This window comes from Nerophis ophidion, linkage group LG16 (genome assembly GCF_033978795.1).
Source record: "Nerophis ophidion isolate RoL-2023_Sa linkage group LG16, RoL_Noph_v1.0, whole genome shotgun sequence".
Taxonomy (NCBI): domain Eukaryota; kingdom Metazoa; phylum Chordata; class Actinopteri; order Syngnathiformes; family Syngnathidae; genus Nerophis; species Nerophis ophidion.
Window position 1 is genome coordinate 51,460,064 of NC_084626.1, and position 20,097 is coordinate 51,480,160.

Consider the following 20,097-nt stretch of genomic DNA (forward strand, 5'->3'; position numbering starts at 1 on the left):
AAAGAACTGAGCTATTTTTTTTTTTTTTAAGAAGGGCCTAAAAAACCCAAACAAAACATAAACAACAATAAAATTTAAAATTGACGGATATATCTGAAGTTGATCTGGAGATTATTGTGCTAAAAGTAAACGGTAAATAAAATGTATAATTTATTTTTTAACACTTTAATAAGTAGGATCCCCAATTATTTTAGTGTGATTTGTTTTAAGTGTCATTGCTCCAAAAATAATAATGAATCAAAATCCAAAATTAAGGCTCCAATTATTATATAATCTCAAATATTCCACCTAAAAAAGTTCTTGGGTGAAATTATTGCATATTTTGTGTTTTGCCTTATAAAAAAAAATGAGCTTTTTTTTTTATTAATTTTTTTTTAAGAAGGGCCTAAAAAAAAAAAAACATAAACAACAATAAAATTTAAAATTGACGGATATATCCGAAGTTGATCTGGAGATTATTGTGCTAAAAGTAAACGGTAAATAAAATGTATAATTTATTTTTTAACACTTAATAAGTAGGATCCCCAATTATTTTAGTGTGATTTGTTTTAAGTGTCATTGCTCCAAAAATAATAATGAATCAAAATCCAAAATTAAGGCTCCAATTATTATATAATCTCAAATATTCCACCTAAAAAAGTTACTGGGTGAAATTATTGCATATTTTGTGTTTTGCCTTATAAAAAAACTGAGCTATTTTTTTTTGTTTTAAGAAGGGCCTCAAAAAACCAAACAAAACATAAATAACAATAACATTTAAAATTGACGGATATATCCGAAGTTGATGTCGAGATTATTGTGCTAAAAGTAAACGGTAAATAAAATGTATAATTTATTTTTTTAACACTTTAATAAGTAGGATCCCCAATTATTTTAGTGTGATTTGTTTTAAGTGTCATTGCTCCAAAAATAATAATGAATCAAAATCCTAAATTTAGGCTCCAATTATTATATAATCTCAAATATTCCACTTAAAAAAGTTATTGGGTGAAATTATTGCATATTTTGTGTTTTGCCTTATAAAAAACTGAGCTATTTTTTTTAAGAAGGGCCTAAAAAAAACAAAAAAAACATAAACAACAATAAAATTTAAAATTGACGGATATATCCGAAGTTGATGTCAAGATTATTGTGCTAAAAGTAAACGGTAAATAAAATGTATAATTTATTTTTTTAACACTTTAATAAGTAGGATCCCCAATTATTTTAGTGTGATTTGTTTTAAGTGTCATTGCTCCAAAAATAATAATGAATCAAAATCCTAAATTTAGGCTCCAATTATTATATAATCTCAAATATTCCACTTAAAAAAGTTATTGGGTGAAATTATTGCATATTTTGTGTTTTGCCTTATAAAAAACTGAGCTATTTTTTTTAAGAAGGGCCTATAAAAAACAAAAAAAACATAAACAACAATAAAATTTAAAATTGACGGATATATCTGAAGTTGATCTGGAGATTATTGTGCTAAAAGTAAACGGTAAATAAAATGTATAATTTATTTTTTAACACTTTAATAAGTAGGATCCCCAATTATTTTAGTGTGATTTGTTTTAAGTGTCATTGCTCCAAAAATAATAATGAATCAAAATCCAAAATTAAGGCTCCAATTATTATATCATCTCAAATATTCCACCTAAAAAAGTTATTGGGTGAAATTATTGCATATTTTGTGTTTTGCCTTATAAAAAAACTGAGCAATTTTTTTTTTTTTTAAGAAGGGCCTAAAAAACCCTAATAAAACATAAATAACAATAAAATTTAAAATTGACGGATATATCTGAAGTTGATCTGGAGATTATTGTGCTAAAAGTAAACGGTAAATAAAATGTATAATTTATTTTTTTAACACTTTAATAAGTAGGATCCCCAATTATTTTAGTGTGATTTGTTTTAAGTGTCATTGCTCCAAAAATAATAATGAATCAAAATCCAAAATTAAGGCTCCAATTATTATATAATCTCAAATATTCCACCTAAAAAAGTTATTGGGTGAAATTATTGCATATTTTGTGTTTTGCCTTATAAAAAAAACTGAGCTTTTTTTTTTTTTTTTTTTTAAGAAGGGCCTAAAAAACCCTAATAAAACATAAACAACAATAAAATTTAAAATTGACGGATATATCTGAAGTTGATCTGGAGATTATTGTGCTAAAAGTAAACAGTAAATAAAATGTATAATTTATTTTTTAACACTTTAATAAGTAGGATCCCCAATTATTTTAGTGTGATTTGTTTTAAGTGTCATTGCTCCAAAAATAATAATGAATCAAAATCCAAAATTGAGGCTCCAATTATTATATCATCTCAAATATTCCACCTAAAAAAGTTATTGGGTGAAATTATTGCATATTTTGTGTTTTTACCATTTTTTTTTCTAATGTTGTTGTTAAAACGTGCATAATAATAAAAATTATAATACTGAATAATGACACATTTTTGATATTTTTTTTTTTACCAAAACCCTTCGGGGTCCCCGGGATCATAACTGAATGGAGGCCTAAATGTATATTTTTTAGACATATATTGATTTGGTTTTTAAAATAAAAATTGAAAATGGCCCCCGCCTGCTCTGATTTTTCAGTGTGCGGCCCTCAGTGGAAAAAGTTTGGACACCCCTGGCTTAACACGATAATTATGAATAACTCCGCTCATAATCACAGAGCTAAAAATACTGTTCAAAATATAAAACATTCTCATGCATTTTATCCATCCATCCGTTTTCTACCAGACTTCTTCAAGAAGTCGCAATGATGGTGAGAAGTATTTGATTTATTATTGGTTAATTTCAGAATAACAATGTTATTAAAAAGCATAGGAGATACTTCCTGCCTTTATAAACACAATATGAATGTTTGTGATGCTAAAAAATATCAATGTAACCATAGCAGTATCGACTTGATACGCTCTTGTACTTGGTATCATATCAGTGGATCCACCCATGTTGACATTGTGACGCCGGTGAGCTATTGTATCCTTCTACGTTGTGTAGTGAAGCATGTTTAGCTATCCCCTCGTCCTCCAGTGATAAGACTACTTGTAAGAAACCTTTATTTGTCGCCACGGAGGCCAGGATTAGTGATTTAGAAGTAGCGACAAAACTGTAGCTAGCCATGTCTTAAAGATGCTCTTCCTGAGGGTGTCTCAGTGAGCTATGCTAAAGCATTTTTAGGTAACCCTTGTCCTCCAGTGATAATGGTACTTGTAAGAAACATACTTTATTTGTCGCCATGGAGGCCAGAGTTAGTGATTTAGAAGTAGCTACAAAACTGTAGCTAGCCATGTCTTAAAGATGTTCTTCCTGAGGGTGTCTCAGTGAGCTATGCTAAAGCATTTTTAGCTAATCCTTGTCCTCCAGTGATAATGGTACTTGTAAGAAACTTACTTTATTTGTTGCTATGGAGGCCAGGGTTAGTGATTTAGAAGTAGCTACAAAACTGTAGCTAGCCATGTCTTAAAGATGCTCTTCCTGAGGGTGTCTCAGTGAGCTATGCTGAAGCATTTTTAGCTAATCCTTGTCCTCCAGTGATAATGGTACTTGTAGGAAACTTTCTTTTTTTGTTGCTATGGAGGCCAGGATTAGTGATTCAGAAGTAGCTACAAAACTGTAGCTAGCCATGTCTTAAAGATGCTCTTCCTGAGGGTGTCTCAGTGAGCTATGCTAAAGCATTTTTAGCTAATCCTCATCCTCCAGTGATAATGGTACTTGTAAGAAAATTACTTTATTTGTTACTATGGAGCCCAGGGTTAGTGATTTAGAAGTAGCTACAAAACTGTAGCTAGCCATGTCTTAAAGATGCTCTTCCTGAGGGTGTCTCAGGGAGCTATGCTAAAGCATTTTTAGCTAATCCTTGTCCTCCAGTGATAATGGTACTTGTAAGAAACTTACTTTATTTGTTACCATGGAGGCCAGGGTTAGTGATTTAGAAGTAGCTACAAAACTGTAGCTAGCCATGTCTTAAAGATGCTCTTCCTGAGGGTGTCTCAGTGAGCTATGCTAAAGCATTTTTAGCTAATCCTTGTCCTCCAGTGATAATGGTACTTGTAAGAAACTTACTTTATTTGTTGCTATGGAGGCCAGGGTTAGTGATTTAGAAGTAGCTACAAAACTGTAGCTAGCCATGCTTAAAGATGCTCTTCCTGAGGGTGTCTCAGTGTGTCAGTGAGCTATGCTAAAGCATTTTTAGCTAATCCTTGTCCTCCAGTGATAATGGTACTTGTAAGAAACTTACTTTATTTGTCGTCATTGAGGCCAGGATTAGTGATTTAGAAGTAGCTACAAAACTGTAGCTAGCCATGTCTTAAAGATGCTCTTCCTGAGGGTGTCTCAGTGTCTCAGTGAGCTATGCTAAAGCATTTTTAGCTAATCCTTGTCCTCCAGTGATAATGGTACTTGTAAGAAACTTACTTTATTTGTCGCCATGGAGGCCAGGGTTAGTGATTTAGAAGTAGCTACAAAACTGTAGCTAGCCATGTCTTAAAGATGCTCTTCCTGAGGGTGTCTCAGTGAGCTATGCTGAAGCATTTTTAGCTAATCCTTGTCCTCCAGTGATAATGGTACTTGTGAGAAACATACTTTATTTGTCGCCATGGAGGCCAGGATTAGTGATTTAGAAGTAGCTACAAAACTGTAGCTAGCCATGTCTTAAAGATGCTCTTCCTGAGGGTGTCTCAGGGAGCTATGCTAAAGCATTTTTAGCTAATCCTTGTCCTCCAGTGATAATGGTACTTGTAAGAAACTTACTTTATTTGTTACCATGGAGGCCAGGGTTAGTGATTTAGAAGTAGCTACAAAACTGTAGCTAGCCATGTCTTAAAGATGCTCTTCCTGAGGGTGTCTCAGTGAGCTATGCTAAAGCATTTTTAGCTAATCCTTGTCCTCCAGTGATAATGGTACTTGTAAGAAACTTACTTTATTTGTTGCTATGGAGGCCAGGGTTAGTGATTTAGAAGTAGCTACAAAACTGTAGCTAGCCATGCTTAAAGATGCTCTTCCTGAGGGTGTCTCAGTGTGTCAGTGAGCTATGCTAAAGCATTTTTAGCTAATCCTTGTCCTCCAGTGATAATGGTACTTGTAAGAAACTTACTTTATTTGTCGTCATTGAGGCCAGGATTAGTGATTTAGAAGTAGCTACAAAACTGTAGCTAGCCATGTCTTAAAGATGCTCTTCCTGAGGGTGTCTCAGTGTCTCAGTGAGCTATGCTAAAGCATTTTTAGCTAATCCTTGTCCTCCAGTGATAATGGTACTTGTAAGAAACTTACTTTATTTGTCGCCATGGAGGCCAGGGTTAGTGATTTAGAAGTAGCTACAAAACTGTAGCTAGCCATGTCTTAAAGATGCTCTTCCTGAGGGTGTCTCAGTGAGCTATGCTGAAGCATTTTTAGCTAATCCTTGTCCTCCAGTGATAATGGTACTTGTGAGAAACATACTTTATTTGTCGCCATGGAGGCCAGGATTAGTGATTTAGAAGTAGCTACAAAACTGTAGCTAGCCATGTCTTAAAGATGCTCTTCCTGAGGGTGTCTCAGTGAGCTATGCTAAAGCATTTTTAGCTAATCCTTGTCCTCCAGTGATAATGGTACTTGTAAGAAACTTACTTTATTTGTCGTCATTGAGGCCAGGATTAGTGATTTAGAAGTAGCTACAAAACTGTAGCTAGCCATGTCTTAAAGATGCTCTTCCTGAGGGTGTCTCAGTGTCTCAGTGAGCTATGCTAAAGCATTTTTAGCTAATCCTTGTCCTCCAGTGATAATGGTACTTGTAAGAAACTTACTTTATTTGTCGCCATGGAGGCCAGGGTTAGTGATTTAGAAGTAGCTACAAAACTGTAGCTAGCCATGTCTTAAAGATGCTCTTCCTGAGGGTGTCTCAGTGAGCTATGCTGAAGCATTTTTAGCTAATCCTTGTCCTCCAGTGATAATGGTACTTGTGAGAAACATACTTTATTTGTCGCCATGGAGGCCAGGATTAGTGATTTAGAAGTAGCTACAAAACTGTAGCTAGCCATGTCTTAAAGATGCTCTTCCTGAGGGTGTCTCAGTGAGCTATGCTAAAGCATTTTTAGCTAATCCTTGTCCTCCAGTGATAATGGTACTTGTAAGAAACTTACTTTATTTGTCGTCATTGAGGCCAGGATTAGTGATTTAGAAGTAGCTACAAAACTGTAGCTAGCCATGTCTTAAAGATGCTCTTCCTGAGGGTGTCTCAGTGTCTCAGTGAGCTATGCTAAAGCATTTTTAGCTAATCCTTGTCCTCCAGTGATAATGGTACTTGTAAGAAACTTTCTTTATTTGTTCCTATGGAGGCCAGGGTTAGTGATTTAGAAGTAGCTACAAAACTGTAGCTAGCCATGTGTTAGATATTGCTCTTCCTGAGGGTGTCTCAGTGTCTCAGTGAGCTATGCTAAAGCATTTTTAGCTAATCCTTGTCCTCCAGTGATAATGGTACTTGTAAGAAACTTACTTTATTTGTCGCCATGGAGGCCAGGGTTAGTGATTTAGAAGTAGCTACAAAACTGTAGCTAGCCATGTCTTAAAGATGCTCTTCCTGAGGGTGTCTCAGTGAGCTATGCTGAAGCATTTTTAGCTAATCCTTGTCCTCCAGTGATAATGGTACTTGTGAGAAACATACTTTATTTGTCGCCATGGAGGCCAGGATTAGTGATTTAGAAGTAGCTACAAAACTGTAGCTAGCCATGTCTTAAAGATGCTCTTCCTGAGGGTGTCTCAGTGAGCTATGCTAAAGCATTTTTAGCTAATCCTTGTCCTCCAGTGATAATGGTACTTGTAAGAAACTTACTTTATTTGTTGCTATGGAGGCCAGGGTTAGTGATTTAGAAGTAGCTAAAAAACTGTAGCTAGCCATGTCTTAAAGATGCTCTTCCTGAGGGTGTCTCAGTGAGCTATGCTAGCTAATCCTTGTCCTCCAGTGATAATGGTACTTGTAAGAAACTTACTTTATTTGTTGCTATGGAGGCCAGGGTTAGTGATTTATTAGACTACGGATGGATGTTAAGCCAAAATGTGTCAATTATCCCTTTTCTGTCTGCTTGTAAGTACTCTGTGTGTGTGCGCTGCCGAACATGCTCCTCTGCTCCTAAAAACAGCAATGTCACAACGTAGAACCCTAGACTTTGAGAACCTTTACTTTACACTCTGAAATAAGGGAAAACTGTACAGATTCATGATGGTTTTAAAAAAAATAACATATCATTATTGAAGTTATTGTTTTGATTGAATTTGTTGGCACATTTTTGTAAACTCAAAAACCTAAACCAAACCCAAAAAAGGTTAATCTAGATGTGTTCTATAAATGTTAATCCCAAGTGTTTTAAAATGCTGGTTTCAGTTAAATCCATGCAATAATGACATATTTTATGCAACATTTGTGGGGGGTTCAGGTAGGGACGGGGCCCCCCTTTCAGGACTGTAAGGGGGCCCCGGAGTTTGGTGTTCCAGTCCCATGAACCCTGAAGATAGAAGACAAGGAGAACTCACCACGCTCGCCAAGGTGGTTTGTCATTCCAAGATTGAGGATGGGTACGGTGATCCTGAACAGGAAACGTGAGACAGAGTCAAATATTGTTGGGAAGGAGACACAAATGTTAAAGAAAGCGAAGAGGAAGCAGGACCAGGCAACGCTTCTTTGAAGTGTTTTACGACCTTTTCTTTTAACTGTTTTAATCAAAGGCGACGGCTGTTTACGACCCCCTGTCCCTTAGAAACAGCTGTTGCCATGTAACCAGGGAAAGTCCAAATAAAAGGCCTACAATCTTTCGCCAGAGCCTGGTGGAACTGTACAAGAGTACAGTCCAGACGTCTCTCCTCAATTGAGCCAAATGTATTTCTGTCTCTGTTTAATTCCTTGCTTCTTGTCTTGTTTAATAGACACTTCAGTGTTTGAACCTGACAGGAGACACAAATGTTAAACAAATATTGTTGGAAAGGAGACACAAATGTTAAACAAATATTGTTGGAAAGGAGACACAAATGTTTAACAAATATTTTTGGAAAGGAGACACAAATGTTAAACAAATATTGTTGGAAAGGAGACACAAATGTTAAACAAAGCGAAGAGGAAGCAGGACCAGGCAACGCTTCTTTGAACTGTTTTACGACCTTTTCTTTGAACTGTTTTAATCAAAGGCGATGGCTGTTTATGACCCCCCCGTCCCTTAGAAACAGCTGTTGCCAGGTAACCAGGGAAAGTCCAAATAAAATCTACAATCTTTCGCCAGAGTCTGGTGGAACTGTACAAGAGTACAGTCCAGACGTCTCTCCTCAATTGAGCCAAATGTATTTCTGTCTCTGTTTAATTCCTTGCTTCTTGTTTTGTTTAATAGACACTTCAGTGTTTGAACCTGACAGGAGACACAAATGTTAAACAAATATTGTTGGAAATGAGACACAAATCTTAAACAAATGTAGTTGGAAAGGAGACACAAATGTTAAACAAATATTGTTGGAAAGGAGACACAAATGTTAAATAAAGCGAAGAGGAAGCAGGACCAGGCAACGCTTCTTTGAACTGTTTTACGACCTTTTCTTTGAACTGTTTTAATCAAAGGCGATGGCTGTTTACGACCCCCTTTCCCTTAGAAACAGCTGTTTCTAGGTAACCAGGGAAAGTCCAAATAAAATCTACAATCTTTTGCCAGAACCTGGTGGAACTGTACAAGAGTACAGTCCAGACGTCTCTCCTCAATTGAGCCAAATGTATTTCTGTCTCTGTTTAATTCCTTGCTTCTTGTTTTGTTTAATAGACACTTCAGTGTTTGAACCTGACAGGAGACCCAAATGTTAAACAAATATTGTTGGAAATGAGACGAAGGTCCCTTGCCTGCTCTCCTCCCCTTCCAGCAGTTTGCGATAGGTGGCGATCTCGATGTCCAGCGCCATCTTGACGTTGAGGAGGTCCTGGTACTCCCGCAGGTGGCGAGCCATCTCGTCCTTCAGGTGGCGGATCTCGTCCTCCAGCCTGCCCACGTTGTCCTGGTAGTTGCCGATCTCGTTGGCGAACTGGTCCTCCATGTCGCGCATCTGCCTGAGCAGGGCTTCGTTCTGGAGACGCGGGAGACGGCGACTCAATCAATCAAACTTTATTGAAAAAAACGGTATTTATTTACAAAGACACACACACATATGCAACTAGAAGGAGAAATGAATGCATGTTTGAGTACGGAGGAGCCGGGTGGGTAAACACTATCACAAGAGCCTTCTGCACCAGGGGGTCACCAGACCATGGCCACCAGGACAATGACATAAAAGCGCCCCCCCCAAAAACATGGTCGATGACCCCTAACCCCTGAGGCAGATTTGAGGAACGCTGGAAAGTAAAAATAATAAAACTTGTAAAATAGTAAGAACCATGAGTGGAGATGAAGGATAAAATACAAATAAGACATCCATCCATCCATTTCCTACCGATTATTCCCTTTGGGGTCGCGGGGGACGCTGGTGCCTATCTCAGCTACTATCGGGCGGAAGGCGGCGTACACCCTGGACAAGTCGCCACCTCATTCAATACAAATAGAAACCGGATATTATTATTGATGTTTCTGTTTACATTATATTAGGGTTGTCCTGATACCAATATTTTGATACCGGTACCAAAATGTATTTTGATTTTTTTTGATACTTTTCTAAATAAAGGGGACCACAAAAAAATGACACTATTTTCTTTATTTTAACAAAAAATCTGAGTGTATTTGAAACATATGTTTATTATTGTTATTTAGTCCTTAAATAAAATGTTGAACATACTAGAGTCTTTTAGTAGAAAGTAAACAAACAAAGACTCCTAATTAGTCTGCAGTAACATATTGTGTCATTTATACACCTATTATTTTGTCTACATCATGAGGGGACAAACTGTAAAAATGTATTATTTGTTAATTTACTGTTAATATCTGCTTTTTTTTCTGTTTGAACATGTTCTATCTACACTTCTGTTAAAATGTAATAATCACTTATTCTTCTCTTCTTTGATACTTATTAGTTTTGGATGATACCACACATTTAGGTATCGATGTGATACCAAATAGTTCCAGGATCATACAATAAAATATAATACCTAATAAACCAATAATAATATGGTTAAGAAATACTGATGTAAAGGGCAGGTGTCGCGCTGTTTTCTGTTTGAACATGTTCTATCTACACTTCTGTTCAAATGTAATAATCACTTATTCTTCTCTTCTTTGATACTTTGCATTAGTTTTGGATGATACCACACATTTAGGTATCGATCCGATTCCAAGGAGTTACAGGATCATACATTGGTCCTAGTCAAAGTCCTCTTGAGTTCAGGGACGTATTTCCTGACTTTATAAACGTAATATACATTTTTTAAAAAGGAAAAAAGATTTTGTGATGCTAAAAAAATATCAATGTCGACGAGATACGCTCTTGTACTTGGTATCATTACAGTGGATATCAGGTGTAGATCCATCCATGGCGTTTGTTTACATTGTGATTCTGGTGAGCTATTGTATCCTCCTACGGTGTGTAGTGAGGCACGTTTAGTTAGTCATCGTCCTCCAGTGATAATAATACTTGTAAGAAACATACTGTATTGGTTGCCATGGAGACGACGATTAATTGCGGATGGACGTTAGCCGCTAGCTAGATAGCCATGTCTTAAAGCACCTCTTCCTGAGGGTGTTTTAGTGTTATAACTTCATCTTTATCTTTACTTTTTAAGCCAAAATGCGTCCATTCTCTCTTTTCTGTCTTAAAAAAAAAAGGAAAAAAGATTTTGTGACGGTAAAAAATATTGATGTAATCATAGTAGTATCGACGAGATACGCTCTTGTACTTGGTATCATTACAGTGCATTTTAAGTGTGAATAAAATAAGATAAAATTAAATAAAATTAAATAAAATTGAATTAAATTAAATAAAATTAAATAAAATTACATAAATTTAAATAAAATTAAATAAAATTAAATAGAATTAATCGCCCTGCGATGAGGTGGCGACTTGTCCAGGGTGTACCCCGCCTTCCGCCCGATTGTAGCTGAGATAGGCGATAGCGCCCCCCGCGACCCCGAAAGGGAATAAGCGGTAGAAAATGGATGGATGGAAAATTAAATAAAATTAAATAAAATTAAATAAAATTAAATAAAATTAAATAAAATTAAATAAAATTAAATAAAATTAAATTAAATTAAATTAAATTAAATTAAATGAATATACAATAAATACATAATAAATAAATATAACTAAAAAACATATTCTATAACCAATAGGATCAATTACAAATGAGTTCAATAAAATAATTAATACCAGGTAAAAGCCAAATAAAAAGAAGCAGGTTTGGGGTGTGGCGCTCACCGTGTTCTTCACAGCATCGACCTCGCAGTTGAGGGACTGGATCTGCCTCCTGGACTCACTGGCCTCCTGCTTGGCCTGTTTCAAGGCGTCGCCGTTGCGCTTTGCGGACTCGGTCAAATCTGCAAACTTCACAGGTGAAGAAGACAATGAGCGTGTCTGTAGTCCCGGTCTTGGACTGTGGGGCCGCCAACCTTGGACTTGTACCAGTCGTCAGATTCTTGCATGTTCTTCATGGCGATGGTCTCGTATTGGGCCCTGATGTCCCTCAGAGCCCCGGTGAGGTCCGGTCGGGGGCTGTGGTCCACTTGCATGCTCAGCTGCTGCGTCTGCACGCTCACCTGAACATCCTGGATTTCCTAAAGATCGGCGACACGACTTACTTTGTCATCTTCCGCCCGAAAAGTTTCCCCCGTAAAGAACCTACTTCGTCGTGCATCTTCTTGAGGAACTCGATCTCGTCCATCAGAGACTCGATCTTCCTTTCCAGCTCCAGGCGGGATAACGTGGCGTCGTCCACGTCCTGGTGGTCGCAGCAATGCAAGAGGTCATTTTTATGTTTGTCCACCAGATGGTGCTACATTTTCCCATTCAAAGCATGCAGCAAAGTGGAAAACAATATTCATTTGTAAGATGTTTGTTTCAGTTTTTGTAAGAAATTGGTCAGGATATTAAATGTAAAATAATGAAGATATTAAATGGAACAGGAGGGACCTTACCAGGACCCGAAATCTACAAGCAGAGAGGGGGCAAACCTGACACCGCTCCAAGCACCTTTTTTAGTTTGAACTGTTTATGACCCAGTGCAGTAGTTTATGACCTCCTCCCCTTAGAAGCAACTGGAGCTATGTAATCAGGTAATGCCCAAATAAAGGAAGCGGCGTGGTATCCTTTCCTCAGAGCGGCGGGGTGACAATATTCAAGGGTGCAGGTCGACACGCTCTCCTCATGAGCTAAATTGAATTCTGTCTCTGTTTGATTCCTTGCGTCTTGTCTTGTTTAATAGATAGTTTGGTGTTTGAACCTGACAGATATTAAATGTAAAGTAGTGAGGATATTAAATATAAAATAGTGAGGATATTAAATATAAATTAGTGAGGATATTAGATGACTTTGCAAGGGTAAATTGCCATCAGATATTCCCTACAATCTTTGTTAAAAGGGTCTAAAATGGCAAAGCTACACACAAAACATGACATATTTGTTCCTAAATACGAAAGAATAACTAATTAAAACATTTAAAAATGCATTTCTAGAGCCTTCATTTACCTTAGCGTAAAATACCACAATCTTTTATATTTGCACTATTGGTGTTAAATGTGTCACTTTTACATTTGTCCACCAGATGGTGCTACATTTTCCCATTCAAAGCATGCAGCAAAGTGGAAAACAATATTAATTTGTAAGATATGTGCTTCAGTTTTTGGAAGAAATTGGTGAAGATATTAAATGTAAAATAATGAAGATAATAAATGCCACTGGAAGGACCGTATCAGGACCCAAAATCTACAAGCAGAGAGGGGGCAAACCTGACACCGCTCCAAGCACCTTTTTGTTTGAACTGTTTATGACCCAGTACAGCAGTTTATGACCTCCTCCCCTTAGAAGCAGCTGGAGCTATGTAATCAGGGAATGCCCAAATAAAGAAAGAGGCGTGGAACTCTTTGCTCAGAGCGGCGGGGTGACAATGTACAAGGGTGTAGGTTGACGCGCTCTCCTCATGAGCTGAATTGAATCCTGTCTCTGTTTGATTCCTTGCGTCTTGTCTTGTTTAATAGATAGTTCGGTGTTTGAACCTGACAGATATTAAATGTAAAGTAGTGAGGATATTAAATGTAAAAGTGAGGATATTAAATGTAAAATAGTGAAGCTATTAAATGTAAAATAGTGAGGATATTAAATATAAATGAGTGAGGATATTAAATGACTACGCAAGGGTAAATTTGCCATCAGATATTCCCTATAATCTTTGTTAAAAGGGTCTAAAATGGCAAAGCTACACACAAAACATGACATATTTGTTCCTAAATACGAAAGAATAACCAATTAAAACCATTAAAAATGCATTTTTAGAGCCCTCATTTATCTTAACGTAAAATAACACAATCTTTTATATTTGCACCTTTGGTGTTAAATGTGTCACTTTTACATTTGTCCACCAGATGGTGCTACATTTTCCCATCCAAAGCATGCAGCAAAGTGGAAAACAATATTAATTTGTAAGATGTTTGCTTCAGTTTTTGGAAGAAATTGGTCAGGATATTAAATGTAAAATAATGAAGATATTAAATGGAACAGGAGGGACCTTACCAGGACCCTAAATCTACAAGCAGAGAGGGGGCAAACCTGACACCGCTCCAAGCACCTTTTTGTTTGAACTGTTTATGACCCAGTGCAGCAGTTTATGACCCCTCCCCTTAGAAACAGCTGCAGCTATGTAATCAGGGAATGCCCAAATAAAGGAAGAGGCGTAGTACCCTTTCCTCAGAGCGCCGGGGTGACGATGTACAAGGGTGCAGGTCGACGCGCTCTCCTCGTGAGCTGAATTGAATCCTGTCTCTGTTTATTCCTTGCTTCTTGTCTTGTTTAATAGATAGTTCGGTGTTTGAACCTGACAGATATTAAATGTAAAGTAGTGAGGATATTAAATGTAAAAGTGAGGATATTAACTGTAAATTAGTTAGGATATTAAATGACTACGCAAGAGTAAATTTACAATAAAATATTCCCTAAAATATTTGTTGAAAGGGTATAAAATGGCAAAGCTACACACAAAACATGACATATTTGTTCCTAAATACGAAAGAATAACCAATTAAAACCATTAAAAATGCATTTTTAGAGCCCTCATTTATCTTAACGTAAAATAACACAATCTTTTATATTTGCACCTTTGGTGTTAAATGTGTCACTTTTACATTTGTCCACCAGATGGTGCTACGTTTTCCCATTCAAAGCATGCAGCAAAAAGGAAAACAATATTAATCTGTAAGATGATTGCTTCAGTTTTTGGGAGAAATTGGTGAGGATATAAAATGTAAAATAATGAAGATAATAAATGCCACAGGAAGGACCTTATCAGGACCCAAAATCTACAAGCAGAGAGGGGGGGAAACCTGACACCGCTCCAAGCACCTTTTTGTTTGAACTGTTTATGACCCTAGACAGCGGTTTATGACCCCCTCCCCTCGTCCGGAAGGTGAAGTACAAAGTGGAAACCATTCATTTAAAATTCCTTTGTCCAATTTTTGCTACTGTTTTTTGGAAAAATGGCTGCCGATATTGAAAGACAACTTTAATTACTGAATGTAATGAAATATAGACATATATTTGTATTGTATTAATGTATTTATAAACAAATGAGGAATTGTGACCTTAGAGGTTTGTCTTTAAATGCCAAACCAAAGTAAGACCACATCAACAAATGTTATAAAATCATCTAAGCTGTTCACAACGTAAACATTGTTAATTTTTTCAATAGAAAACTACAATTTTTACCTTGCGGAAGACAGCCAGGTTGTTCTCAGCATCCATCCTCTTCTGGGCTTCTTCCTCCAGCCTGCAGGAAACACACACATTTGTGTATTTTTGACTTTTTTGAGACCGCCAAAAAATACCGACCTCTTTAGGTTCACCCTTTCCAGATATATCAAGATTTGTATTTACAACATTAATAATATATACAAACTATTCCAATATAAAAAATGTAATATTTTAGACAATTATTTTTTGTTTGTAATTGGTTTTTAATCTTCATAGTTTACTTCAAGTTATTACAGTATGTCTCTATATAACATTTTTTTTTGTATTTTTTATTAATTTTGGCCAAAGAGGGAGCAATTACATTTTCTACACACACTTGTTATTACATATGTTAGCCAAAAGGGGACCACTTCAAATTTTTACACACACCTGTTATTTCATATGTTGACCAGAGGGGGAGCACTTCAAGTTTTTACACACACACTTGTTATTTCATATGTTGGCCAAAGGGGGACCACTTCAAATTTTTACACACACCTGTTATTTCATATGTTGGCCAAAGGGGGACCACTTCAAATTTTTACACACACCTGTTATTTCATATGTTGGCCAAAGAGGGACCACTTCAAATTTTTACACACACCTGTTATTTCATATGTTGGCCAAAGGGGGACCACTTCAAATTTTTGCACACACTTGTTATTTCATATGTTGACCAGATGGGGAGCACTTTTAAAGTCGACACACAGTCAATTTGAAAAATCCCTGCTTTTTGGGACCACCCTCATTTTTGATGGATGTCCTCCATCCATCCATCCATCCATCCATTTTTTACTGCTTGTCCCGTTTGGGTTCCGGGTGTTGCTGGATCCTATCCCAGCTGCATTCGGACGGAAGACAGGGTAGACATTCTCTATTAGATACGATAGTTTCCCGTATTGGGACCATGATTTATGTCCTAACTTGTTCACACCTCCTCATATGGAAGCTACTTTTCCTTCTTCATGTCTCAAGAAGAATATAAATACAAGAACACACACACACACATTCTTGTATTTCTTGACTTCTTGAGACCTCTGAAAAATGCCTACCTCTTTAGGACCACCCTTTCTAGATATATATAAACATTAATAATATATACAAACTATGCAAATATAAAAAAAGGGAAGCTTTTAGTTATTTTAATTTAAAAAAAGTTTGTAATTGTTTCTTAATCTTCATTATTTAGTTCAAGTTACTACGGTATGTCTCTATATACATATTTATTTATTTGTTTTAATAAATTTTGGCCAAAGGGGGCGCATTTCAATTTTCACACACACTTGTTATTTCATATGTTGACCAGAGGGGGAGCACTTAGAATTTTTACACACACTTGTTATTTCATATGTTGACCAGAGGGGGAGCACTTCTAATTTTTACACACACTTGTTATTTCATATGTTGACCAGAGGGGAAGCACTTCAAGTTTTTTATACGCACTTGTTATTTCATATGTTGACTAGAGGGGGAAGCACTTCAAGTTTTTTACACGCATTTGTTATTTCATATGTTGGCCAGAGGGGGAACACTTCAAGTTTTTACACTCACACTTGTTATTTCATATGTTGACCAGAGGGGGAGCGCTTCGAATTTTCACACACACTTGTTATTTCATATGTTGACCAGAGGGGGAGCACTTAGAATTTTTACACACACTTGTTATTTCATATGTTGACCAGAGGGGGAGCACTTCAAATTTTTACAGACACTTGTCATTTCATATGTTGACCAGAGGGGGAGCGATTCAAATTTTTACAGACACTTGTTATTTCATATGCTGACCAGAGGGGGAGCACTTCAAATTTTTACACACACTTGTTATTTCATATGTTGACCAGAGGGGGAGCAATTTTAAAAGCGAAAACATTTTCGTTTTTGGGACCACCAAGGGATGCAAATGAGATCTCTATTTTTTGTTTTTCGTAACGTGCTCAGGGCCGATGACAAAGGAGTCAGGGACCATTAAATGGCCCCTGTGCCGCACTTTGGGCAACCCAGCTGTAGAAGCTAACCGTTAGCGGCCACTATAGTCTTAGTAGCGCAGGGTATTGGTTGACCCTATGGTCACATATGAGACGCGGGTTGTCTTACGTCAGAACCGAAGTCGTAAAAAATTTTCGGGGATGATTCGGGTAGTCCTTCTTTACGTTGTTTGATCATATATTGCTGCCTTTGCACCTGTCAGTGTTTACTTTTCCATGCACAGTAAATCAACAAAAAAATTCCTGACTTTGGAGCAATGTTCACGGATTCTAGTATTTGGCTCTCTATTAGATGCAGTGGTTTTCAAAGAACACACACACACACACACACACACACACACACACACACACGCACACGCACACGCACACGCACACACACACACTTTTTTTTTAAAAGGCGCAGCACTAATCTTTGCAAAGAAAGAGTATCAGCTGGGAAAAAGCTCTCAGTCTAATCAATGTGTTGATTGAGTGTCCCGTAAAAGGTTGTGGAGGCGTGTCCAGCGGGAGCAGCAGCTGCTCCTCTCCACTAATGCTCTTCAAGAAGGTCATCTTGTCCTGATGCAAGGTTGACCAGCTTGACAGACAAAAAAAAAGAGCATTCGGAGGAAAAAGTGCGATAAAGATAATGGCACATGTCAATATTACATGTAAAATAGTGAGGATACTAAATGTAAAATAGTGACGGTATTAAATGTCAAAAAAAAGTGAGGATATGAAATGTAAAAAATTGAGAATAATAAATGTAAAATGGTGAGGATATTAAATATAAAATAATGAGGGTATTAAGTGTAAAATAGTGAGGATATTAAATGTAAATTATTTAGGATATTAAATGTAAAATAGTGAGAATATTGAATGTAGAATAATGAGGATATTAGATGTAAATTATTTAGGATATTAAACGTAAAATAGTGAGGATATTAAATGTAAAAGAGTGAGAGAATTAAATGTAAAATAGTGAGAAAATTAAATATAAAATAGTGAGGATATTACATGTAAAATACTGTGGGTATTAAATGGAAAATAGTGAGGATATTAAATATAAAATAATGAGGATATTAGATGTAAAAAAGTCACAGTATTAAATGTAAAATAGTGAGAAAATTAAAAGTAAAACAGTGAGGATATTCAATGTAAAACAGTTAGATATTAAATGTAAAATAGTGAGAAAATTAAATGTAAAATAGTGAGGAAATTAAATGTAAAATAGTGAGGATATTAAATGTAAAATATTGCGGACATTAAATGTAAAATAGTGACGGTATTAAATGTAAAAAAAAAGTGAGGATATTAAATGAACAAAATTGAGGATAATAAATGTAAAATAGTGAGGATATTAAATATAAAATAATGAGGGTATTAAATGTAAAATAGTAAGGATATTAAATGTAAATTATTTAGGATATTAAATGTAAAATAGTGAGAATATTGAATGTAGAATAATGAGGATATTAAATGTAAAATAAAGAGGACATTAAATGTAAAATAGTGAGGGTATTAAATATAAAATAATGAGGATATTAGATGTAAAAAAAAGTCACAGTATTAAATGTAAAATAGTGAGGATATTAAATGTAAAAGAGTGAAATAATTAAATGTAAAATAGTGAGAAAATTCAATGTAAAATAGTGAGAAAATTCAATGTAAAATAGTGAGGATATAAAAGGGAAAATAGTGAGAATATTAAATGTAAAATACTGTGGCTATTAAATGTAAAATAGTGAGGATATTAAATGTAAATTAGTGAGAATATTACATATAAAATACTGAGGACATTAAATGTAAAACATTGAGAATAATAAATGTAAAATAGTGAGGATATTAAATACAAAATAATGAGGGTATTAAATGTAAAATAGTGAGAATATTACAAATAAAATAGTGAGGATATTAAATGTAAAACAGTGAGGATATTAAATGTAAAATAGTGAGAAAATTAAATGTAAAATTGTGAGGATATTAAATGTAAAATAGTGAGAATATTAAATATAAATTAGTGAGAATGATAAATATAAGATAGTGACAATATAAAATGTGAAATAATGAGAAAAATAAATGTAAAAATAGTGAGGATATCACATATAAAATAGTGAGAATATTAAATATAAAATAGTGAGAAAATTAAATGTAAAATAGTGAGGATATTAAAAGTAAAATACTTAGGATATTAAATGTAAAATAGTGAGGATATTAAATGTAGAATAGTGACAATATTAAAAGTAAAATAATGAGAATATTAAATGTTAAATAGTGAGGCTAGTAAATATAAAATAGTGAGGATATTACATGTAAAATAGTGAAGATATTAAATGTAAAATAGTGACAATAGTAAATGTAAAAAATAGTGACAATATTAAATGTAAAAATAGTGAGGATAATTCATGTCAAATAGTGATACTATTAAATGTAAAATTCCAGAAGTTGAAGAAGGTCATCTTGCCACAAAAAAAAGAGCCTTCAGAAGAAAAAGTGCAATAAAGATGACATCACTTTAAGTAGGTGAGGAGACGTCTCTGGAGAGTTTCTTCACGTCTTCATGGAGCCAACATGTCTTCGTCCTCCATCTGCCGTGTCCAGACAAAGTCATGCTGGACATGAAATAGATTAACCTTCCTCATCTTTAATTCATGCGGGCCTCTCCTCCTAATGGCAACATTTATTTAACGCACGGGACAACTCACCTAATGGAGCACCCGACTCACATTGATTTGCTCTTTTTTTCCCCACACCCATTTCCTCCCGGCGCCCCCGCTGACCCCGCCCCTTTTTCATCCAGACGTGAGCAGCCTGGACGTCACGGTGACGCCGTGGAAGCGCCAGGTCGCCGTGGCAGGATAATAAACCATCAATAACGTTTTGCTGCGACGAAAATGCAAGTCATTCAACCCAGGAAGTGATCGGGGAGAAGGAACCCTGGCTGGTTCTCACTTGGATGAACGTATTCGGTCTTGGATTTTGTTCTCTTCTGGTGAGGACTATTTCCCACCAACGGGGCTCGGATATGCCCAAAATGTCAGCAAATTCCAATACTTAAAATAAATGTGGAGGCATTTATCCAGCAACCGTGCCAGGTCTTCACTTGTCATTCTTATATCCGTCCACCAGATGGCACTACAATGTCCCATTCAAAGCAAGCAGAAAGGACATTATTTCATTATCACTTGCGCCAGGATGTCACATTTTTTGGAAGAAAACCCAAAAATTTGTAAGGAAAGCAAAAGTGTCTCCAAAGTCTAGACCAGGACAGTTGTATAG

General features: G+C 35.9%; 1 protein-coding gene across 1 annotated transcript in view; it reads right to left on the reverse strand.

The window, feature by feature from the left end:
- The window catches only part of prph (peripherin), a 35,091-nt gene that overhangs the window by 10,632 nt on the left and 4,362 nt on the right, over positions 1 to 20,097 (reverse strand). Inside the window, exons 2-7 of the mRNA XM_061875468.1 lie at positions 14,831 to 14,891; positions 11,760 to 11,855; positions 11,527 to 11,691; positions 11,336 to 11,461; positions 8,841 to 9,061; positions 7,499 to 7,551 (exon numbers count right to left, since the gene is read on the reverse strand). Coding sequence (XP_061731452.1) covers positions 7,499 to 7,551; positions 8,841 to 9,061; positions 11,336 to 11,461; positions 11,527 to 11,691; positions 11,760 to 11,855; positions 14,831 to 14,891 — 722 coding nt within the window. The remainder of the gene's footprint in view (positions 1 to 7,498; positions 7,552 to 8,840; positions 9,062 to 11,335; positions 11,462 to 11,526; positions 11,692 to 11,759; positions 11,856 to 14,830; positions 14,892 to 20,097) is intronic.